Source organism: Orcinus orca, chromosome 14, assembly GCF_937001465.1.
Source record: "Orcinus orca chromosome 14, mOrcOrc1.1, whole genome shotgun sequence".
Taxonomy (NCBI): Eukaryota; Metazoa; Chordata; class Mammalia; order Artiodactyla; family Delphinidae; genus Orcinus; species Orcinus orca.
Genome location: NC_064572.1, coordinates 44,054,417 through 44,079,555, shown reverse-complemented (window position 1 = coordinate 44,079,555; position 25,139 = coordinate 44,054,417). Strand labels below are relative to the sequence as shown.

General features: G+C 44.0%; 2 protein-coding genes across 6 annotated transcripts in view; one reads left to right on the top strand and one right to left on the bottom strand.

The window, feature by feature from the left end:
- The window catches only part of WDFY4 (WDFY family member 4), a 281,181-nt gene that overhangs the window by 38,545 nt on the left and 217,497 nt on the right, over positions 1–25,139 (bottom strand). The window lies entirely within an intron of this gene.
- On the top strand, positions 1,099–25,139 carry LRRC18 (leucine rich repeat containing 18). The gene is made up of 3 exons (XM_033417584.2): positions 1,099–1,229; positions 6,262–6,359; positions 24,136–25,139. Exon 3 carries the CDS (start codon positions 24,233–24,235, stop codon positions 24,998–25,000), a length of 768 nt encoding a protein of 255 aa, XP_033273475.1. The 5' UTR covers positions 1,099–1,229; positions 6,262–6,359; positions 24,136–24,232; the 3' UTR covers positions 25,001–25,139.

Sequence of the window (25,139 nt, the reverse complement as noted above, 5' to 3'; positions counted from 1 at the left end):
GGCTGTACCGATTTATGTTTCCACAAATACAATTAAGAAACACATTTCAAACCAAAGAAACACCATTTTTGACCCATGTGGTAGGGGAGAATGTAAAAGTGTAACAGGATGCAGTGCTGGGGAGGGCGTGGGAAGGAACCTTCTCCATGTGAAATGCCCCTTCCGCTCAGCAGGAATTTGTAGGGCCCAGTTCCTCAGCCTCTGAGGTCACTTGGTTCCTTTTCTAGCTGTGTTTTCTTTCCCCCTCTGTCTCCCTGAGACTCCCCTTCTACTCCCCAAACCAGGTTCTTGTTCAGGCTGTTCCACTGAACCAAACCAAGTCCTGCGTCTCTCCAGCCATGCCCTCTGCCTCAGTCCTGCTCAGGAACCCACAGACCCCGCCCCCACATGCATCCCACGGGGACGTTCCACCCACGGGGACGGCACCAGAGTGCTTCAGGCATTCGTGTGGACAAGGCCTGGCTCCCCGAGAGCCCCAGCAGGGGCAGCGACTCTTCATCTTCCCGTCACAGCAATGCTGTCACATCATCTGTTCCGGGCTCCCCACCCTTCCTCATTCAATACTTTCCTTGGCAGACTTCCCATAAACAGAAAGCAACTCCCTGGCTGGGATTCACCTCTTCCCCCCAGTAGAGAAATCATCCTTTTGGGCCATTTTATTCAGGCAGACAGTAACAACAGCAAACAGGCAAAAACATGGTCCCATTTATTGCATTAGCTTGCAAAGGCTCAGGTGAAGATCTGGCTTTCCCGCCCTGACTGTGAGCCCGCCACCACCCCAGTTCCAGAAGGCAGACTGCTTTGAACGTTGTGAGTGAGGACGGAGCCCAGGCTGGAGACAGCCAAGTGGACCACCTCGGGAAAGAATGTGTTCTGAGCCTTTCTGAGGATGTGGGGCTGAGCTACAAGGATGTGGAGTTGGTATGGCAAAGCTCCGAATCTTGCTACTTTATTTTAGAAATCTGACAGTGGAAGGGGAATAGGGGAGCAAAAGGTGCCTGTTAAGATCCAGGAAACGAGACAGCCTGTTTTTCTTTTTCATAAAGAGTTCTAGAATTTTATCTGTGGTCTTTTGTGACATTGCCATCCGGCGGAATGGTGTGAGGAAGATAAAGGCAATTTACCATCCCACTGCTCATTTCATCAGCCATGAGCTCCAAGGAAGATCTATCATTTCATTACCATCAGAAAAAAAACGCCATTACCAGCATCTAGACACCTCACCGAAGGTGAGTTCTCTTTGAAAAAAATTTTTTAAAAAATTCATGTTCATCTGAAGGCAATTACAGAACTCTTGGAATGGTTTATGTGAATTTTGTAAATATCTGGTGATTAAAGTATTTCTTTAAGAGTTGATACACTGCACTATTCCATTATTACAGTGTAAATTTTATATTAAACAAGGTGCCAGAGATGGCTCTTGGCTTTCTAAAGCCCTTCCAAGGTCCAAGGGAGGCAGCATGGGAAAGACCACTGGTTTGGAGTCACCAGAACCTGGGTTCAAATCCTGCCCCCACCACCTGACTGCTCTGAACTACTGTTACCTCATCCTTCAAACATGGCTGACCCAGGAGTGCTGGGGAGCAAGTGTAACCATGGGTCTGGAACAGGCTAGCACAGGTGTGGACACAGGGCTCCCTCAATGGGCATAGTTCTAGTTGATGTTGATGCTATCCGAGAGCAGGGCCGATTTTCTTTTTACTCTGGGAGGAAGAAGAGTGTGGTGTAAAAGTGAAGACTTGCTTCTGGTCAAGACCTGCTTTGTTCTGCCAGTACCACTCCGTAAGATCTTAGAATAACTGTGCCAGCTGTGAATCAGATCTCCTGCTCCATCAGCTCAGGGTTTGCCACGGAGTCTATGGGGCAAGAGTCCAGGCCCTTGGGCAACCAGGGATGGTATGGAGAAGAATGGATGAGTTCAAAGTCACTGAGGACTAGGTAGGTCACTCTGTCTAACCTGAAGGTGGCCTAGCACGGTGGGCCCACAGAGGACATCTTACCAACCTCACTCCCATCCCAAGACATGTATCTAAACTGCTCTGGATGACTTCCAAAGGTGGGGCACTATCTTCAAGCTGAACTTTGTGTGTGGTCAACCGCTAGGCTGGGTCCAAATTCTTCCCTATTTTCAGAGGTGATTTTTATCTGCGCTGCTTCACTTTAAATCACATCTGTGTCCTTGAACTCCTAGAAGTGGTCTGAAGCGTGAGTGCTGCCGTCACGTGGCCTTGGGGCATTTCCTACTCCTCCTTCAGTGCCCATGGCTTGCCTCAGCGTCTTGCCTTTGACTCTGCCCCTTTGGTCCAGCTCCACCTGACTGATACCTCCACTCTACCCTGAGCCTGTCTCCCAGAGTGAGCCAGGGCACAGCCCAGGAACTCACATCTTCCCTAGGGAGTCTGGCAGAGAAGCCTACCAGGGGCCTTCAGAGTGTGGGCTAGTCCAGGCCCAAAGGGTCTCTGCCAAGGAACTCATCTCAGCCCAGGAAGGGGTAGGAGATCTGCCCATCCTCCTCCTCCTCGCCTCTGGGACTAGCGGGCTATGGCTAGTCCTTAGGCACTAAGAGAGTAACCTCGCATACATCCAGGGAGGTCCCACAGGGAAACTGGGCCTCCTGAACTGAAGTGGACATGTTTAAAAAGCCTGATGCCTCTCTAAATTCTCCTGTGTCTTTTCTACTTGCAAAACAGTTATGAGGCCATGGTGAAATGGGTTAGTGAGTAACCCATGGGTGTCAAGAAAACACAGACCACAAGGAGAAGAAAATTCACTCGTCCTGGCAAACTAGAAATGTGTCTACTAATGGTCTGTGCTGTGCCTCAAGACAGGGCAAGTCCTGGCCAGCATCTTGCCCTGCCTCTTGCCTGGGTGCGCTCTGGAGGAGCATGCTGGGGAAGCAGTCTGTGGGGTGGGCAGAGTTTTCCACGAGGAGCCAAGAGGCTGGTAATAGAAACACACTCCCGCTCCTTTTTCCCTCCTCAGAAGCAAATCTGGGTTTAGCCTAGTTTTCAGACCTAGACTGTAGGTCAACAGAAATCCATTAATAGACAGGCGTTCTTGCAGTTCAGAGATTTCCTCCTGAATTAACAGGATATTGACCTTCTATAATATTTCTATTATAACTTCCTGTCTTTATTTCTTTAACATGTAGAAATTTTGCATACAAACAATAATAATAATTGTCTAATGCACTGGAAACTGCAAAGACTTTTTGTCAATTGTCTAATTTTCACAACGACTCAATGAGATAGCCATGATCTCCATCTTCAGATGTGGAAATGGAGGTGGGGTAAGAGATGGACTGCAGACTAGGGAAGCTCATGAGGGTTTGCTGAAGCCTGGTGCAGGCACCCATGAAAGCCCAGCACACCGGGCTGTGCAGAGCGCTTGCTGGACCACTCCTTGACCCCAGGCCCTGACTCTGAAGACAAGCGCACACAAGCAAATTAATAAAACGACAACAAAAATCTTTGTTCTGGCTGGATTAGAGGTCAGTTACCTGACAAATTGGTAACTTGTGTATATTTGGAGTTAGAAATGAACATGAGCAAAATTATCAAATGATTATTGCACAACCATGCCATAAACCTGATGCTGTCAATGCATGAAAAGTCTGGAAGTTTATATAACATAAAGTTACCTCTAGATGCTGAAACTGAGTGGCTTTAATTTTTATAAGGTTTTACATATCTGTATTTTAAAATGTATTTATCTAAACAAGTGGGACCTAATCAAACTTACAAGCTTTTGCACAGCAAAGGAAACCATGAACAAAACGAAAAGACAACCTACGGAATGGGAGAAAGTATTTGCAAACGATACAATCAAGGGCTTAATTTCCAAAATAGACAAGCACCTCATACAACTCAACAACAGAAAAACAAACAACCCAATGGAAAAATGGGCAGAAGACCTAAATAGACATTTCTCCAAAAAAGAAATACAGATGGCCAATAGGCACATGAAGAGATGGTCAACATTGCTAATTATTAGAGAAATACAAATCAAAACTACAGTGAGGACCCACCTCACACCAGTCAGAATGGCCATCATTAAAAAGTCTACAAATAACAAATGCTGGAGAGGGTGTGGAGAAAAGGGAATCCTCTTACACTGTTGATGGGAATGTAAATTGGTCCAGCCACTATGGAAAATAGTATGGAGGTTCCTCAAAAAACTAAAAACAGAGTTGCCATATGATCCAGCAATCCCACTCCTGGGCATGTACCCAGACAAAATCATAATTCGAAAAGATACATGTACCCCTATGCTCACAGCAGCACTATTTACAATAGCCAAGACAGGGAAACTAAATGTCTACTGACAGATGAATGGATAAAGAAGATGTAGTACATACATACAATGGAATATGACTCAGCCATCAAAAAGGATGAAATAATGCCATTTGCAGCAACATGGATGGACCTACAGATTATCATACTAAGCAGTTAGTCAGAAAGAGAAAGACAAATACCATATGATATCACTTATATGGGGAATCTAAAATGTGATCCAAATCAACATATCTACAAAACAGAAACAGACTCACAGATATAGCGAGCAGAGTTGTGGCTGCCAAGGTGGAGGGGGGTAGGGAAGGGAAGGACTGGGAGTCTGGAGTTAGCAGAGGCAAACTATTATATATAGGATGGATAAACAACAGAGTCATACTGTATAGCACAGGAAACTATATTCAATAGTCTGTGACAAACCATAATGGAAAAAAATATGAAAAAGAATATATATGTATAACTGAATCACTTTGCTGTACAGAAGAAACTAACTCAACATTGTAAATCAACTATACTTCAATAAAATTTTTAAAACTTAAAAAAAATTTTTAAAGGTATTTTCCTTGTGTATTTTCTCCCTTAAAGTAATGATTTTATTTTTGCTTATTTGTGTTTTATGACTTTCAGATTACTTATTTTCTAATTTAAATTACGTGCTTTTTGAATATTCTAATTAGAAATGCACTAAGTTGTAGGAGTTCAGGTAACTTTTAATTTTCTAGTTATCTTCATTTGCTCATTATGTTAAATCCATTTATTGTCTAAATTAAATGATCTATTTTCTTTCATTTTGGATTAAATAGGATGGTGGTGGTGTTCATGTATTTAAAAAATTTTATAGTTAATTATATTTCTAATTTAATGATTTATTATATTTTTTAATTTAAACTTTTTCATTTTGCTTTTTTGTACTTGCCAAAATTTTCATTGCTTGGGTTAAGTTTGCATTTCAAATTATTTATTTGCTAATTATTTAATTTATTTTTAAAATTCAACCTGGGTAATACAATTTAGAGTTTTTTTTTTTTTTTTTTTGCGGTACGCGGGCCTCTCACTGCCGTGGCCTCTCCCGTTGCGGAGCACAGGCTCTGGACGCGCAGGCTCAGTGGCCCTGGCTCACGGGCCCAGCCGCTCCGCGGCACGTGGGATCTTCCCGGACCGGGGCACGAACCCGTGTCCCCTGCATCGGCAGGCGGACTCTCAACCACTGCGCCACCAGGGAAGCCCTAGAGTGTTTTTATATTTTTGTTTCTATATATGTATTTTCTAATTGTTCTACAATGTTATGTTATTATTTGCAAAATAATTTTAACATTTATCCTTTTTGCCAAATTTCTCAATTTCTGGGAATTTAATTTAAAGGAAAAGAAACTGAACAAAAAGACTATAAATGCCCAGGTATCTTCCTTGCAGCCTTATTCATGATAGTGCCAAACTGGAAACAACAGGAAAAGCAAAGTCCACCAGATTCAGTATTGCACATTCATTCAAAATGTCGAGTTTAGAAACTACATACTAGCATTGAGTGGCATAATATTAATTAAGAAAAAATCATTATTGCATGTCTGATTTTTATGAGCATTATAGTCACTCTGATCTAATCATGGGAAAAGGGCGTAAAGAAAACTGCAAGAAATAATTAAATTCAAATAAATAGATAAAAGACAGCCCTCTCAAAAACCAAAGAGCAGAAAGAAATACTGGGGCAAATTACAAGGAAGTCGAATGATATTTCATGGGACTCAATGCTATAGAAGTTAGACACTTGTCCCTTCAAAGAGGCAAACATGGTTCTTTCCCCTCTGTTAGCAACGTCTACTTCTGGAGGTTGCCATGGAAAGCAGCCTTCCTGGTATTGTAATCCCCAGGGCACTGCTTGGGGAAGCCAGGAAGAAGCCCACTGCAAGCCCCAGGGGCCCCAGACCCTGTCCTGCAGACCCTTTCGGCACTGTGTTCTCTCTCCTTGCAGGCTGGCGTCAAGATTATGCTAATTAACACCAGGTCCCAGGTCTCTTGTTGCCTGGTGACAAAGTTTCACAGTTGAGGAGGAAGAACCGGCGGAACAGGGTAAGTTTCCCTCTGGTTGCATTTATTTTACTTTAACTTTGCCAAACTACAACCTCTTCAAACTCTTTTTCTCTCAGCTTTTTGAGTAAGCAACTTTGGACATGGCTGTTCTCCTGGTGTGCTTTATTTACAAACCCCAGACACCAGCTAGTTCATTATGTAGGAGAGGAGGAAGCTGGCCCTGAGCCCCAGGCAGGAAGGGCAGCTAGCTGGGGACCCAGCTGGGCGTTCTCCGGCGCCTGGGCCATGGACAAGCTTGGGAGGTTAGTGTGGGAATCTGTAGGGCTTTGGGGTCATGCTTTATGATCTTTCCAAAGTCTCAGTCTCTTTGAACGTTGTTTCCTGCTCCACAAGCAGGTGGAGACTAGTGTTTGAACTGCTTCCTCACCCACCCAGTTACCCCTTTAAGGAAACTGCAGTGCTCGTTCAGCTAGGAGGTTGCAGCCTGCGAAGGCAACCTCAGCAGACCTCACCTGATTTCTGCTGACTGTGCTGGGGTTTGGAGCACAGTCTGTCTTTTGAGAAGTCTGGAGGCAAACCATTTCTACGAGTGATCTGAACACTGCAGCCCACGAACAAATGGTTGAGTCCTAGGCTGGGCTGGGCCTTGTAAGGAGGAATTGTTCATGGAACACACTAGAATCACGCCTCTATTTCCACAACAGGCAAAGGTAGGTGCCCCTACTTTGAGTCTTTGTGACTTTGGACAAGCTACTTGGCCTCTCTGAGCCTCAGGCACCGTATCTGTCCAGTGGAGATGAAAAACAATAAATAGATCAGGCAGGTGGAAGAATTATTTACAGTGTCTTTAAAATGCCTGGCCCAGAGTAGGTGGTCAGTATAATCCCTACACGCAGTCTGAAGGCAGGAATCTAATTTGAATGTGTTAAATTGATTTGCAAACGGTCTGGCACATAGTAGGTTCTCAATACATTTACAAACCGTATGGCTGTTATGTGAACCAGGTGCTGATGACCAGCTCTCCTGTGAAGAAATGGGGAGTCAGAAAGGTCAGGAAACGTGTGCTAAGTCATACAACTAGGGAGGGACACAGCTCTGACTGGTCTTCAAGCTGGGGTGACTCTGGGCTTGAGCCTCAGCCTGGAGGGGGAAGGGAGGAGCTGAGGCTGCCCCTGTCCACTCTTCACTGTGCCTGAGTCCTACTGTTGTCTAGAGACTGACCTTTAAGGCCTGGTGCTTGGCGGTGCCAGCTTCCTCTTGGGGCTCCAAGGGTCTCCCACTGTTGCCCACCGCTCTTTGCTTGGGAATGCTGATGAAAGGGGAGGACTTCATGCTCTTTCCCTCTACCCATCATCTGGGTGGGTCTTCATCAAAGCTAGGTGATATTTCCTGGTCCCTGGTACTCTTAGAACATGAGGCGTGCAGCTGAACCACGCCCCTCCAAGTGGGCATGATGGGCTGCACCAACCATCACCAGCTTTCAGCTCATGGCCAGTTGGACTCATTGCCAATTTTCAATTTTTGAGCTCTCTACCTGTCTCACATAATAGAACTCATCTCAACCCCCAGAGCCGGGTGAGATAACACACGCGTGCCTTCTTTTCAGTGAGGGTGAGCCTTAAGGATGGGGCTTGACCTGGGCTGCTATGAATGTTCCCACAGGATCTAGCTCAGTGTAGGGTAGTGTCTGGAAAACATGATGAGTCAGGAGCTTCCTTGTCGGCCCACAGAGCCAAAGTTTGACGTTGTCAAGTCAAATTTTCATGGGTAAGCCAAATGGCAATGAAGCCCACAGACAAGGGCTGGCTCTGCTTGACTAGCATGTGACTTTGGCAAGGGATGTGCTCTGGGGCTCGGTGCGTTACCTGTTAAGTGGGCTGGATGAATTAAATGAGATAATGCACGCAACGTATCGTACCTTCCATAAAGTCCTCTGTCTTCATCTTCGACCCTCTCCTTGCTGACCCTGCTCCAGCCACCCCCGCATCTCCTTTTTCTCCCCACTGTTAGGACTTTGCACTTGGTATGCCCCTTTCTGGGGGTGTTCTTCCCCAAATCCTCCCACATGGCCTCTTAGTGTTCAAGTCTCAGCACAAACGTCACCTGGGAGAGGACTTCCCCATCTATCTCAGTCTAAATTAGTGCCCCCCCCGCCCGCCCCCATCAACATTCTCTCCTGACCCTGGGTGTTCCCTTTCACATCATCAGGTTTTATTTTTTGCAGAGCATTTAAACCACCTGACATAATCTTGGCTCTTTTTGTTTGTTTTGTTTTTCTTGCTTGATTTGCTTCCTCCTAAAATAGGAGTTTCACGAGAAACATGTCTGTCGTGCTCACTGCATATCTTCTCATCTGACCTGACCTGTAGAATGACTCGAGTACAAATTGTTGAACAAATGAATGAATGAATGAATGAATGAGCAAGTGAGTTGCCTGGGCTCTAGCAAGCTCTAGAGGTTAAAAGTGGACAAAGGTATTATCATATCTACAAGTTGCTGTTACATTTCTTTTCTTTTGTTATTATCACTATTATTACTAATAATTTGTGTTTAAAAGGCTGCAAAGACCTTTGTGCTTGGGAATCAGCAAAGATTGTTCCACAAATCCTACATCTGGGATTAATGATCAGTGGGGAGTGTCTTGGGGCTACTAATTTGAGGGAGGCAATCAATATGGTGCTGTTTGGTGACTCTATCAGCATTATTTACCATCATAAAGGTGCCAGGAGCCAGATTACCATTCACTGAGTACCCAGTGCACACTAGTCACTTAACATACACTCATCACTTCATCTACTCTTCACAACAACTTGCAATTTTCTAACCCATTTTGCAGATCAGTAAACTGAGCTCATGATTAAAACCAGGTTGGCAGTGAAGGTGGGGATGGAGCCCAGTTCTATTGGCCTCAAAGCCTCCACATTCCCTGCTGTCCAAGTGCCTGTCCTCTATTGAGTTACTTTACACATAACAGGAAGGGAACAGACAGAATGGCTAATACATGGGAAATATCCCTGTTTGTAAAATGCTGAAGAGCTTCCCTGTCCTAAACAAAGTGTGGGCCGCTATGCTGCCTTTGTTCACATCATTCCTAGCAAGTTGTATCTATTTGTCCAAAGTCGCCCGAAAAGGGTTCTCTCTTCTTAATGATAGTCCTGAATGTTTTAGTAATAACTTCAGATAAGCCTGATAAAGACTCAAGGAGAAAAGGGAAACGTGAATTCAGAAAATATTTCTACAGAAAAAGGATCAGAAGTCACAGCATTTTTGAAAGACAGGTGCCTTACATACAAAGAGCCCCAAACCATCCTTTTGCACCCTTTTTCTTTAACCTAAAGTATCCCTTTAAAAATGAGACCATGGTCCTTCCAATGCCCTTCACCTCTGGATGGGGGGAAAGTTTAGCTGAGGTTTAAATAAACACACACACACATTGCACCATACTGCTGTCACCCATATGTAAAAGGCTATGTGGCTTTTATATCACAGTCATCTGTGCTTGACCGAGAGGTTTCAGTGCAGTGGTGGGCTTGCTGGTTCTGAGAGAACATCTCTAGAGGGAAACAAGAGTGGCTGCGTACCACGCCCCCCTCCCCTGACTCTCTAGCATGGCCAAGCTTGTCGGAGACTCAGGAGAGCATGGGGCTGTCCCGGGGCTGGGTTTCCTCCTGGCTCAGGTAGGAATTAGACAGGAGAGGGCACGGCCCTGTCTGTGGTCACTCTGGGGGAAGTGTTGGGACTGGCCTTCTCTCCTTGGTTTGACATGCCCTGGAGATTTTTCTCACAACAGCTGAAGTATCATTTGAAAAATACGCCAGATCATGTCTGCCCTGGGTTTTGTTTTTTTAAAATCATGTCTTTGGCCTCTCTTCCTTCCTCTCTCCCTCCCTCCTTCCTTCTCCCACCCTCATGCTGTCCCTCCCCATCCCTCTGTCACAGAGCCTTTCCATCTGGAGCATCCTCTATCTGAAACCCCCTCCCTGCCTCCCTGCATCCTCACGTCCTTCCATCTCTGCTCGGATGTCTTCTGTTCAAAGATGCCCTTCCTGGTCACCTCTTCAAAAGACCACACCTCCCAACACCTCTCTCATTTCTTTTGCCCCTGCTCTTTCTGTTCTTGGCGCTCTTCGCCACCTGGTGGTGTTTGTCTGCTTTGGTTCATCTCCCTTTTAGGATGTGAGCAGAGCCTTCATTTAGTTTGCTGCATAAATCAGCGCCTCGTTGATAGTAGTTATCCAATGCGAACTACTGATGAAGAAATGAATTCCAAAGGGCCAGGGAAGGTTTGGCTGTTCCCTTACAGTTGATCCTCAGGGCTCCCCTTCAAGGTATCTCACAACTTCACAGGTAGGCGGGTTTACAGCAAAGCTTTCCTCGGAGCTAGGGACTGTTGTACAGCAAATGGAGGTACTGTACCACGGGGCTGGCCAGTGCACACAGCTGGGTACACCTGCGTCTGAGCCATGTCCACCCCTCAGCAAGTTCTCACTGGGGCCAGATGGGGTCATGGTGCAGAAAGAATGCACATATCACTGGGCACTTGAGAAATGCCCCCCACTCTGCGATCCTGGGTGCGTGGGTGGCTCTGTGCCTCAAAGGAGCTATATCTCTTTGTCCTCCAAATAAAGTAATTTGAGGTCTGCACCTGGGAGGTGGGAATGCCCCAGCAGTAAGTACGCTGGGCTGTGGCGTCTGAATCAGGGTTTTACCCAGTTGGAATCCTGGAGCGCTGGCTCCACTGTCATCAGTTGTGCTGTCCTGTCCAGGTGTGGCTCCTCCCTGCACTCCATCCCCTACCGTCACAGCAAAGTCCTCCGAGGCCCTCACTCACCCACACGCCACCCTTCAGAAGCAGCCACTTTTGTTATCCCATTTACGGAAGTCGGGGCTGAAGCTCAGTGAGGCTCCACGACTGTTCAGGGTCACCTGACAGTAAATGGGGAGCTGGGTGGCGACCCACGTGGGTCTAAAGCCCCTGCGCTTTTCGCCCTGCCAAGCCACTTCTCTGAGCCCAGCTTCCTTATCTGCAATGGAAGGCACGGCTGTGAGGAGAGAATGCAATCGGGTCCGTCTGGCAATAGCAGTGCTTAAACCACGGCGATTGAAATTGAATTAATGCTCACCTCTTGGGATTTAAAGGTGCCAGCACTGACTTTGGTGCTTTGTTTTCCGGGTGTCAAGGTTGCTTTGTGTGCTTTGAATGTGTTGGTTGATGAACAAGGCATTTCTAGTCTGTTAAACTAATAACCTTAACATTTTATTTTAATTGTAAGGCACCTATTCCCTTTTGTTCCTTTAACAAATCCAATTAAAACAGAGTACATTCAGAATTACAAAATAGGTGCTATTAAACCAATAAGAAATCATCATCTTTTGTTATTGGGCCATGTGACCCCCCTGGGAACTTTTGCTCCAAATAAAAGTTGAATTCTTATTACCGGCCGGGGGAAGAGGGCAGTCTGACAGATAATGGCTTCCCAGGCAGCACATGTGCAGACCCACACCGGTGCTGAGGTTGCAGAAGTACACGATATTAGGGGTAGAGGAAGGTACACGTGCATAATATAAGATCCTTAGCACTGCGTTGATCAAATTAACCAGATAATTGCCAAATGAAGTGAACCTAATAATTTCCACACAGACACTCTGTGTGCTGTAGCTCTGATGTCACGGAAAGAACATCCCACCCAGAAGCCCTGGAGTAAGGCGAGCGGTGTGAGCTTGGATAAACCACTTTACACCCACCCCACCCCCAGGTCCTTATCTTTGGGTGGGAGGAATATTCCTACCTCAGAGGAGAGCTGTGAGGACTGAATGAAATGGTGAACTGGAGGGCGCCTGCTGTGTGAAGGAGGCATGAAGGGCCTCTAAGGGCTGGCGGAGAGAATGTGTGTGCTGGGGGCTGTAGGGGGTGGAGCGCATCGTAGGACCCACACTCGGAGAAGGCCTGCTGTTTGGGAACCGCGGAAGTGCGTCTTACAAGTGTTAGGTGTCCAAGTGAGCCCACGCTGTGAAAATCACACTTCTGGTGGCTGCACACAGCCTCTCAGGGCCCTGCACAGCCAGCAGCCGCCCCCCCCCCCCCCGCCTCCCCACACCGGCCCACGGCAGCAGAGGGCCGGCTTCTCTGGTGGGCACGTGGGAATGCTGTGGGCCAGGGTTCTGGGGCCATGCTGGGCGAAAACCTGCATCTTTACAGGAAGTTCACACCATGGGGGCTCGTGGGGACTGGAGGGGCCGAGGAACAACAGATTCCTGTCTCTATCACCGCCCACTTGGGGCACAGGGCCATTAAATGAACTGGCTGGTGGCATTACATGTACCCTTTAAACTGTTCCTCTCTCTACCTCCTTCTCTCCTCATCGATCTCCACGCTCTTACACTTACATGACTCCACTAGTAAAGTATGTTTAAAATCCGTATTATTCAGCTATATGGTGACAGATATAGACACATATATATATCTATGAAAACAAGCACCCCACACATTGGTCCCTGGACAGTGGGATAACAGGCAACAAGCCTAAAGAAAAGGCAACAGAAGGAAAAGAGAGGCAGGATAGCGTAGTGGGATGATCACAAACTTTGGTATTACACACCTAGGCTTGTAGGTGTGTAACAGCTAGGTAGCCTAGGTTTGCCTGAGCTGTGTTGTCTTGTGAACTTGGGGAAGGCACTTGACTTCTCTGAGCCCCAATTCTCCTATATTAAAAATAGGACTGACACTTTGCATAATTACTACGGAGATTAGAGATACAGAAATGGTCCAGCAGCACGCTTGCAATAGTTACTTTGGTACATATCACCTGAATGAAGAGTAGTAAGTGGCTCTTGACATTGTGAAGCATTTCCAAAATTGATGTCAGAAAACCCCCATAACTGTGGGGTCCCTGTAAGACTCTACCCCCACTGTCCACAGCTCTCTCCTGCTGTCATTCTCTCCATCATCTCTGCCAGTGGTGGCGGTATTGCTGTGAGCTGCACAGAAATCTTTCTGCCTCTAGTCTGTCCCCTTCCTAGCAATCTGTCCTTCTGCTCACAGGAAAGCAGGGCTCGATATAATGTAGCTGGGGGCAGAGGTGGAAAAAATAAAACCACTTAATGGTTATACCTCCAGTGAGTCTATACTCCAAAAAGCAGACAAAATTGTAAAGCAAGTAGTAGAGCACACAGTTCCTGGCCCAGAGTGGGTGCTGGACAAACAGTAATTCTTTCCTCCAGTGCAGACGATGCCTGAGTTGAACATTCGTGCCTGTTTTAGAGGTCTGGCAGAGCTTCTAGACACACCCACTCAACAGAGAGCCCTGCAGTGACCACTCACGTCTCCACCTGCCACAGGGCTTTTCACATGAACGAACAGCTCATTCTGGGAAGGGGTGGAGGGCACAGGGAGTGATCTGAAGGCTCATGGGAAGTCACAGCAGAGGCGAGGCTCTCCCCTTACATATCTAGTGAATGGGTCTTATGAGAGTTGGGAGAAAGAATAATGACGTTTGAATGAGTGACTTCACTGAGGGAAGTTTGCATTACTTCCCCTTAAGAGATGTCCCACAAGCAAAAGACATTTCTCATCCACATGGCAGAAAGCTTGTTATGAAGTTAGTCCCAAATATTGATGGTGACTTTGGGGGTTTCACTTGTACAATATGTCTATCCTGGTCTCAATGCATCGGTGAAAAGGGTGAAGTAATTATTGTGAGATTGTGTTAGCAAAATGTTTAAAGATATCAGATATATATAAACAAAGTCAGTCTTAAAAATATACATGAGGGCTTCCCTGGTGGCACAGTGGTTGAGAGTCCACCTGCCGATGCAGGGGACACGGGTTCGTGCCCCAGTCCGGGAAGATCCCACATGCCGCAGAGCGGCTGGGCCCGTGAGCCATGGCTGCTTAGCCTGCGTGTCCGGAGCCTGTGCTCCGCAATGGGAGAGGCCACAACAGTGAGAGGCCACAACAGTGAGAGGCCTGCGTACCACAAAAAAAAAAAAAAATTTATATATATATATATATATACACACACACACACACACACACACACATGAGTATGAAGCATCAGATAAACTCTAGTATCATAGTGAAGATAATGATCTTACAGCTGAAAATGCTTGCAAATATTCTGATGGCATTAAAATATAAGTTGCCATTACATTTTTAATTTAGATATCCATGGGGTGTCCCACCATGCTGTTTGATTCACAATGACTAGATAGAAAAATTAATTAGAAATTAAAGTCAAACCAACTGGTCCAGTTTTCCTAAAGTATAAAAACCAATTGTACAAGACAAAAAGTACATTTAGAAACTTCTCATATTTGGGTTTCCAAGCTGTTCATGTGAAATGCAATCTATTATTTGACTACCCATCTATCTGTCTGTTCATTTATCTACCTATCCATCTATCTGATTATCTATTGACATTTCTTTCTCTCTATAGTTGCCAGCTTCCCTGGTGTGGACTGATCCCACGCTGATATTTGAGGACGCTATGAATTGATAATAACAGTTCATCTAATCAGATTTAGTTGTATTGAAAGATCATCAGTTTCACACTTCTTTTGCCAATACTTACTCTCCTACCCAGTGGGCAGACCTGGGCAGGATGCTGACCATTCAGAGTTGTATAAGAAAAGGGGTGTCCCTGGGCTTTGGGGGCTCCTGGCACCGGTCTGCTTCTAGTGGTTCTCACAGCTTAGAGGGGTCAGAATGGACCCTGAGCAACACACCCTGCCCTCCACAACCAAAAGCAAGGGTCCCAGCCAGGTAAAGCGGCCCTGAGGAGAAGCATGAAGAGGGTGGGGGCTGTCTGGGGGCCCAGATGCACTGAGGAGGAGGTGAGCTGCTTATCCCGGCCAGCCCCTACTTTGCCTGCAGGTGATGAATGAATGAGCAGGCTCTGAGCCTAAGGACCTGGTGGGGAGAAGCTCCTTAATGGAGAAGTCCCTGTGGACAGCCCCATGCTGCTTCCTCCCCATCAGTCATCAGAGAAGGGAGGGCTTCTTACCATGGGAGGGCTGTGGGGGACCAGGCACAGCTGGGCTCACCTAGCTGGATCTCCAGTCTACTGGAAGCATCCTTCCCATCTAGGCCCTTCTGCCCATACTTGATGTGTTTGTCCTCCCTCAGCTGAACTTTATCTTAAATACAAGAAATACAAAAGACAGCCTAGACTTTTTGGGACTCGGAATTTGGTGGCCAGAATCAGTAACAACCTAGATTTTAGCTCTTTGAGCTTAGAGACTGGCCCCACTTACTGTTCACCTGTATAAATAACACATAGGCTTGGTACCTAGTAGGCTCTCGATATACTTACTGAATTGAGTGTACAAATGAATGAATGAATGCAGGAATAAGCACACGGAGTTGGCTTAAATTAGTCCCAAAGAACTAACAAGGATCATGGACAAAGGAAACTTTACTACTTTTTCAGATCCATGGGATAGAGTTGTCAAATAAAATACAGAACTATGCAATGTTTGGGATATACGTATACTCAAAACTATCCACTGTTTATCTGAACCTCAAATTTAACTGGGCATCTTGCAATTTTATTGGCTAAGTCTGGCAACCTTACCATGAGAAATCATTGATAAACTTGATCAGAACTCAGGCTCCCCTGATCTCAGTCCATATTTTTTTAATTAAGATTCTAACTCAAGTGCAGCAGGACAGTTTTTCTGATATGTCACCTTGTGTATAGCTGTTCCCCGCAGTGTGCATGTGTAGACACGCATACATACCCAGCAGTGCCCACATGATACACGTGTGGATGCCCTTCACAGGGCAAAACAAGCCTGAGTGGGGGCATGAAAACGTCACAGACTTCCAAGCCAGGCCGAGAACGACAGAAATAGACTATGGAGTCCCAAATATTTTTAAGTTTTTTAAAAAATTTAAATTTACCTACAGCAAAGTTGCTTCTTTTGTATACAGTTCTCTGAGCTCTTAACATGTACAGCTTCACGTAACCACCACCACAATCAAGGTACAGGCAGTTCCAACACCCCAGAAAACTCACTTGTGCTGCTCTGTTGTTGTCAAACCTTCCCCATCCCTATTCCCTGGCAACCACTGATCTAGTTTCTGTACCTATGGTTGTGACTTTTCCAGAATGTTGTATAAACGGAATCATTCATGATGCAGACTTTTAAGACTGTCTTCTTTTACTCAGCAAGATGCTTCTGAGAGTCATCCAAGTTGTTGCATGTATCAATAGACTTGTTCTCTTTATGTTTAATAGTATCCATTGTAAGGATAAGCCACAATTTCTTATCCATCCACTGAAAGACCTTCAGGTTTTTTATTTCTGTTTTTGGCAATTATGAAGAGAGCAGCTATAAACACAAGTTTTTGTGTGAACATGAGGTTTTAGTTTTTTGGAGGGTAAATACCTAGTTGGGGGAATGCTGGGTCATATGATAAGTATACAGTTAATTTTATCAGAAATTGCCAAACTTTTTCACAGCGATTGTACCATTTTGAACCCCCGGTAACAATATATGAGCATTCTAGTTGCTCCACACCCTTGCCAAATCTTTGTATTATTGGTTTTTATGTTTTGTTTTGTTTTGTTTTAGGCATTTTAGTAACTGTGCAGTGGTACCTGTGATTTCCATTTGCATTTCCCTAGTGACTAATGGTAACTGAGCAATGCTCTGTGGTTTTGTGGGCTTACTGGCCACTCATATAACTTCTATGGTGATATGTCTCATTAAATCCCTTGGGCATTTTTTTTTTATTATTGTATTGTCTTCTTTCTTACTGTTGACCTTGAGTTCTTTATAGATTCTGAATACTAGTCCTTTGTTGGATATGAATTTTTGTTTGTTTTACAGAGCAAAAATTTCAAATTTTGTTGAAGTTCAGTTTGTCAATATTTTCTCTTACGGGTTGTACTTTTGCCAAATTCAAGGTCATGAAAACCTTCTCCTTCGTTTTCTTTTAAAAGTTTTATGGTTTTACATTTTACATACCTATGATCCATTTTGAGTTAGAGTTAATTTCATTAGTTCGAGATTCAATTTTTTTGCATATTGGATAATCAATTGTTTCAACACAGTTTGTTGAAAAGCCTGTTGTTTCTCCATTGAATTTCTCTTGAACTTTTGTCAAAAAACAATTGACCATTTTGAACATATTTATGTGGATCTAGTTCTGGACTCTGTTTTCTATTCCACTGATCAATATACTATCCCTTCATCAATACCACATTTTGTAATTACATGGTAAGTTTTAAAATCAGGAAGCATGAATCCTCCAACTTTGTTTCTTTTTCAAAATTGTTCTGAATTTCTAGCTCCTTTTCCTTTCAATATAAATTTTAGAATCTGTTTATTCATACATACAAATAATCCTGCTGGAATCTTTATTGGAATCACATTGATCTTTAGACCAATTTGGGATGAGCTTACACCTTAACTACATTAAGTTTTTCAGCTCATGAATGGTATGTTTCTCCATTTGTTTAGATCTTCTTTGCTTTGTTTCATCAGTGTTTTGCAATTTTCATCACAGAAATCGTGCACTTTTTTTTTTTTACTTACGTGAAATATACAAGTATTTTATTCTTTGGAGCATTATTATTTTTCAAATTTCAGTTTCCAATAGCTCATTGCTAGTACACAGAAATTCAGTGGAGTTTTTTGTGTGTAAACATGTATCCTACAACCTTGCTAAACTCACTAGTTAGTTCCAAGAATGTCTTTAAACTCTGTAGGATTCTCTACCTGGACAAGCAGCTCATCTGTGAGAAGGACAGTTTTATTTCATTCTTTCCTATCTCTATGCCTTTTATTTATTTGCATTATTACACTGGCTAGAATTTCCAATATAGTGTTAACAGGAATAGTGAGAGTTTACCTTCTTGCCTTGTTCTCAAACTTAGTGGAGAAAGCATTCAGTCTGTCACCGATTATATTAACTATAGGGTTTTTCTTTTTTTGTGGGGGTCCTCTATCAGGTTAAGGAAGATAAACTGGATTGCTTGTTTGCTGAGAGTTTTTGTCATGAATAAATGTTACGTTTTTTCAGCATAGATATGATCATGTATGTTTTTCTTTTTAGTCTGTTAACATGCTATATTACATTGCTTTCTGAATATTGAATCAACCTTGCATTTCTACTTGGATGTCATGTATTATTCTTTTTATATATTGGTGGATTCAATTTGTTTTTGTTTTTGTTTTTTTTGCGGTACGCCGGCCTCTCACTGTTGTGGCCTCTCCCGTTGCAGAGCACAGGCTCCGGACGCGCAGGCTCAGCGGTCATGGCTCACAGGCCCAGCCGCTCCGCGGCATGTGGGATCTTCCCAGACCGGGGCACAAACCCGTGTCCCCTGCATCAGCAGGCGGACTCCCAACCACTGCGACACCAGGGAAGCCCAATTTGCTAATATTTTGTTGAGAATTTTTATGTTCATGTTCATGAGGGATATTGGTCTGTCGTTTTCTTTCTTTGTATTGTCTCTGTGTGATTTTAGTATCAGGGTAATGCCGGCCTCAGAAAACAAGTTAGGAATTGCTCCCTCTTCTATTTCTGAAATAGTTGGTGTAAAATTGGTTTTGTTATCTTTAAATGTTTGGTGGAATTTGCCAATAAAACCATCTGAGCCTGGAGGGTTTTTTTGGAAGCTTTTCAACTGTGAATTCAGTCTCTTTAATAACTATAGGTCTTTAAGAGTTGTCTATTTCTTCATGGGTGAGATTTTATAGTTTACAGTCGATTTCATCTAAATTTTTTTCTAAAGTTGTTTGTACTATTCCTTTATTATCCTTTTAATGTCTATGGGTTTTTAGTCCTATCCTCTCTTTAATTATTGATATTCATAATTTGTGTCTCCTCTCTCTCTTTTTTTTTAAATCGTACACATAACAGCACTATTTTAAAAAATTAATTAATTAACTTATTTTTGGCTGCGTTGGGTCTTTGTTGCTGCGCCTGGGCTTTCTCTAGTTTCGGCGAGCGGGGGCTACTCTTCGTTGCGGTGCATGGGCTTCTCATTGCGATGGCTTTTCTTGTTGCAGAGCACGGGCTCTAGGTGCATGGGCTTCAGAAGGTGTGGCATGTGGGCTCAGTAGTTGTGGCTCATGGGCTCTAGAGCGCAGGCTCAGTATTTGTGGCGCACAGGCTTAGTTGCTCCGCAGCGTGTGGGATCTTCCCGGACCAGGGCTCAAACCCGTGTACCCTGCATTGGCAAGTGGATTCTTAACCACTGCGCTACCAGGGAAATCCCTCTTCTTTTTATTATTTCATTGTCAGTCTTGCTAGATATTTATCAATTTTATTAAACCTTTCAGTGAACAAGCTTTTAATTTCACTGATCTTCTCTATTGTCTTTATCCTTTTAATTTTATTGATTTCTGCTCATCTTTACTATTTCCTTTTTGCGCATCCTTTAGGTTTATTTTACTCTTCTTTACTACTTTATTTAATGTAAAAGTCTGTTATTGATTTGAGACCTTTCTTATTTTTTTAAATATTCCTAGTATGAATGTTTAACGCTATAAATTTTCCTCTAATCACTGCTTTAGTTGCATACCATAAGTTTTAATATGTTCTATTTTTATATTCAGTTCAAAATATTTTCTAATTTCCCTTGAGATTTCTTTGACTCATGGAGTATTTATGAATATGCTGTTTAACTGTTAACTATTTGGAGATTTTCTAGTTATTCTGATATTGACTTCTAACTTAATTCCATTATTTTTAGAGAACATTCTTTATATGATTTCAATTCATTTATATTTGTTAAGATTTGTTTCATGACCACGAATGTAGTCCATATTTGTGAATGTTCCATGTGCACTTGAAAAGAATGTGTATTCTGTTGCTGGGTAGAGTGTTTTATAAATGTTGATTAGATCCCACTGGCTGGTGGTAACGTCCAGTTCTTTATCAATGGTTCTCATCTGGCAATTTTGCCCCTCAGTGGACAGTTGGCAATGTTTAGAAACATTACTGGTTGTTCAACTAGTGGAGAGCTACTGGCATTTAGTGGGTAAAATATTCTTACTTTCCGCTGCTAAACATCCTGCAATGCACAGGACAGGCCTTTCCCCCATCACCACCCCATCCCTGCCAACAGCAAAGAATTATCTAGCCCAAAATGTCAACAGAGCCAAGGTTGAGAAATCCCATTCCTTGCTGATTTTCTCTCTAGTCCTATTGATTACTGAGAGAGAAGTATTGATAGCTCCAACTCTAATTGTATATTTGCCCATTTTTTCTTTCAATGTTATCATTTTTTGCTTCATCTATATTAAAGCTCTCTTGTTAAGTACACCTTTTTCCATTCTTTTAGTTTAACTTACTTTTGTTTATTTAAAGTGTTTTTCTTATAGATGGCATATAATTGGCTCTTTTTCTTTTATAATCCATTCTGAAAACTATCCATTCCGATTGCTCTGGAGACTAAAATATACATACTTATCTTTCTACAGCCTACTTAGAATTAACATTTTACCACTTCCAAAGCAATGTAAAAATCTTACCTACCTTACAGGTGTCATTAACTTCCCCCATTATGTTGTAGTTGTCATATGTATTCCATCTACATACATTGACAGTTATAATTTTTGCTTTCAACCATCATTCGTATTTTAAAGATTATAAGAGGAGAAAAACAGCCTATTATATCTACCACATATTTACATTTCCATTGCTCTTTCCTTATTCTCAAGGTCCAAGCTTCCCTCTAGTATTGTTTCCCTTTCATCTAAAGACTTCTTTTATCATTTCTTTGATAGCAGCTCAACTAGTGGCAAATCTTTTTATTTTTCATTTATCTAAGAATGTCTATTTTGCCTTCATTCATAAAGGATGTTTTTATTTACTGTCTGGCAGACAGTTCTTTTTTTTCAGCATTATTTTAAAAATATTTTTCCAGTACCTCTGGCCTTCACAGTTTCTAGTGAGAAACCTGTAATAATTTGTATGCTGTTCCCCTGTAGGCTACGTGTTGTTTTTTTCTTTAATTTTTGCTTTAATTATGAGCAGTTTGATAACGTCTGAACATGGATTTCTTTGAGTTTATTTATCCTGTTTGCAGTTCACTGAGCTTCTTGAATCTGTAGTTTTTATGTCTCTCACCAACTTTTGGAAGTTTTTACCCATTTTTCCTTCAAATATTTTTCTGCACCACAAGCCTTTATCCTCTTCTTCTTCTAGGATGTATCTTTATATCTATATTGATATATACATGTATATTTTGAGCAGGTAGTCACAGGCTACAAGTTCTGGCAAACCTTCTGTAGATTCTGTAGACTACGTTTATAATGTCCATTCAGTTTGCAAAGAATTTACAGTACTATTCGAATCAGCCCTTCATGTGCTATCCAGGCACCAGTCTGAAACCTGCACAGTGCTCAATTCACAAAGCCTTTGGGTTCAGGGTTTGGGAGTAGGTATTCAAGACCCTGTTCAGGGTTTGGTCTATTCGTGGGCAGCTCAGGGTGTATCCTGGAGTTCATATACAACTTTATTAAACTCTCTCCTCTTTGCAATCTCCCCAACACTTTGTGGTTCCCAGGAGTTGCCCTCCCCTCCTTGGTCTTCTGGCTAGAAATCCAGGGAACTTGTTTTCTAAATCTGTTGTGTACTTCCTGTCACGGTTTCTCTCTCCAGGGCCAAGTAGCAGTGGGATAGAGAGGAAAAAAGCAAACTTCCAAACACCTGGGACAACAGCTTGGTCAAAGACAATGGTTCTCCCTGTTTAGAGTTTTAAGTGCCTGCATGCCTGACTCGAATGATACAGGATTGCCTGGGGCTGAGGCAGAAGAGAATGGAAAAGATGAATAGAAAGAAACGGGATCTCCCTCACCCTGACCCTAAAAGGCCCCGTCTCCCTGTCCTTGGCCAATGAGGGAGGTTTTTGTTGGAAATCTGTCATCACTGGTGCAAAGTTGGTCTTACTTTGAGTTACCTCTCCAATCTGCCTTACACCACTTATCTTCAGAGTCCTTGGGCCTTCTGCTGCATTCACTGGGTGAGACGGGCAGAGCGCACTTACTCCATCTTAACTGTGACTGGAACCCCAGCTTTCATTTTTAAACTGCTTTGCCCCATCTGGTTCCACACAGCTGTGTAATACAGATATTTCAATACTGGTGAACACAGTACTGTCTTTGGTAACCAGCCAATCATGCCTGAATGTGGTCGGTTCACTGTTTCTAAAGAATAGGTTCAGCTTACAAGGCCCGCTCCAAAGAACATCAATGCAGCTGAGAGCTGAGAATACTCTCATCGGGCTATTGTGGAGGGCTCCATCCATCTCAGGAGGCTCTGATCCAGTAGGACTTGCATAGGGTGGAATCCTCAAACCTTCAGCCAGGAGTGGCAAGAGCAGGATTTATAATAAGCATGTGGGAGGCATTTCTACCTACTTGCCTTTGGCACTGAGGATTACTGTACAAGGAAAACATGTGATACTAGGCTCACAGAGCCTGATTGCTGGTGCTCCATGTGTTACACAAACATGGTTCCTGATAAAGGGCCTGGATGATGAAGTAGAGAAAGCGCAGAGCACCTCTCCCACCCATCCCTACTGGAGATGGAGGAAGCAGTGCGAGCATTTATCTCCTGAAAGCACGCTTCTGTCCAGAGTGGGAGCTTGGTCCAAAATAGCATCTCAGCAAGCAAGAGACACCAAGCTGTAGAAAAGAAAAGAGCCTCTAGAACAGGCAGGCCGGTTGCGTCCTCCTCTTGACTGTAGACCTTCCTCACTCCTGAGCCTCGGTCTTCTTCTCTTTATAGTGGGGATAAGCCTGTGGATCTTGCTGGATTGTTGAACATTAAAATCAGTATGTGCCAAGTTCCTGATAGTAATGCTTAATAGTTAACATTATCAAGCTTTTACTGTGTGCCAGACGCTGCTGTAAGCGCTTTATAGTTTAGATAATTTACACTCCCTTAGAGTCCTAAATGGGAGCTGTTTTCACAAATAAGGAAATCGAGGCACTGAAAATTTAAGCACATTATTTATGGTAGAACTGGACTTCTAAGCAAGCACTGTGAGGCCAGAAATTACCCGTCACTCTGTACGTTCTACTTCTCCGATGGCAGAAATCTGTTATCACACCTATCGGTGCAGAGGTGTCTACAGTTGGATCTCAGTGTGAAGAGTGTGAGGGGAGGAAGACAAGGTGGGTAGGAGGTGGGAGAAGGCAGCATTCTCTTCAATTCTGCCAGGCTCCACCCTGGCCCCTCTTCCGTGCTCATGGGCATGGTGTAGGCACATTTTCCTACCTGGGGGCTAAGCAAAGACTTCTCTGTGCTGCATTTATTTGCACTGCAGTTATAGTAGCCAAGGCCTGACTAGTTCCTCTGGGTCCAGAAGGTGAGGAGGGATGTAATACACAAGTCATTCTTAACTCCCACCTTTACTCCCTTATATCCAGGCTATGTTCCTTCTGAGAACTCAGCAGTCCCACCCCAGGAACTTGTGGGATAACTCTAAGAAAAGACTAGATTTAAGTGAGGGTCTGGGAAATGGCAGATATCCAAGACATTATCTCCCGACCCTCCCCACACACACCCAGGAGGGGGAATATGTGAAAGCCCAAGACAATGGAGAGATTCCCAAGTCGGGGAATGGCACAGCCAGAGGGGTGTTGAGCATCCTTCAGGCCAACCCTGAACCTCCCATTTCACATCTGGGAGCACTGAGGTCTGAAGAGGGCATTCAACTGCTGATGATCTAATTCCTCTCCACTCCCCTCTTTCTCTCCTTTCAAACCATTAGAAAGTGAAGCATTATGATGTGGGGGGAGTCCAGTACCCTTATGTCATCTCCTAACTGGATATCTTTTCTCTTCTTACCAGAGTCTATCTTCTAGCAGTTTCACGTGACTTTTTTCTCTAACTGATCACCAGTCAATCAGAACAACATACTTCAAACATACCTCCTTACTAAAAGAACATGGCCAAGGGTGGGAAACGCCCCAAGGGTAAAAAGATCACCCTCAGCGTGGCCAAGAATTGTATCAAGATCACATTTGATGGGAAGAAACGCCTTGACTTGAGCAAGATGGGAATTACCACCTTTCCCAAGTGTATTCTGCGACTCAGTGATGTAGATGAGCTCAACCTTAGCCGGAATATGATCAGGAAGATTCCAGACTCAATCTCCAAGTTCCAGAACCTGCGGTGGCTGGACTTGCATAGCAACTACATCGACAAGCTCCCTAAGTCCATCGGCCAGATGACCTCTCTGATCTACCTCAATGTCAGCAACAACAGGCTGACCACCGATGGGCTGCCTGTGGAGCTCAATCAGCTCAAGAATATCCGCTCTGTGAATTTCGGTCTGAACCACCTGGACCGCGTGCCCACCACGCTAGGCGCTCTGAAGGAGCTCCAGGAGGTGGGGCTCCATGACAACCTGCTGAGCACCATCCCCAACAGCATCTCCAAGCTCCCCAAGCTGAAAAAGCTCAACACAAAGCGAAACCCCTTTCCCAAAGCAGAGGAGTCAGATACGTTCGTAGATTCCATCAAGAGGCCGGACAACCTATATCTGGTGGAGGAGAAGGATCTATGTGGGCCTTGCCTGAGAAAATGCCAACAGGCCCAGGACAAGCTGAACAAAATCAAAAGCATGGCCACGGTGGAACCGAGAAGGGCCATCTTTTCCAGTTTGGTCTCACCCAACTCCACGGCCAAGGAATCCCAGGAAGAGTGGAGGTGACCTGGGACCCTGACCCTAAGGCAGGAAGGGAAAAGGGAGGGAGGCGAGATGACAATGGGCTACATCCTCACAAAACTGAGGGATTCTTCCGTTACTGCGATTAGCTCCTCCAGCCAAGCCCATAAAATCCCTTTCCCTA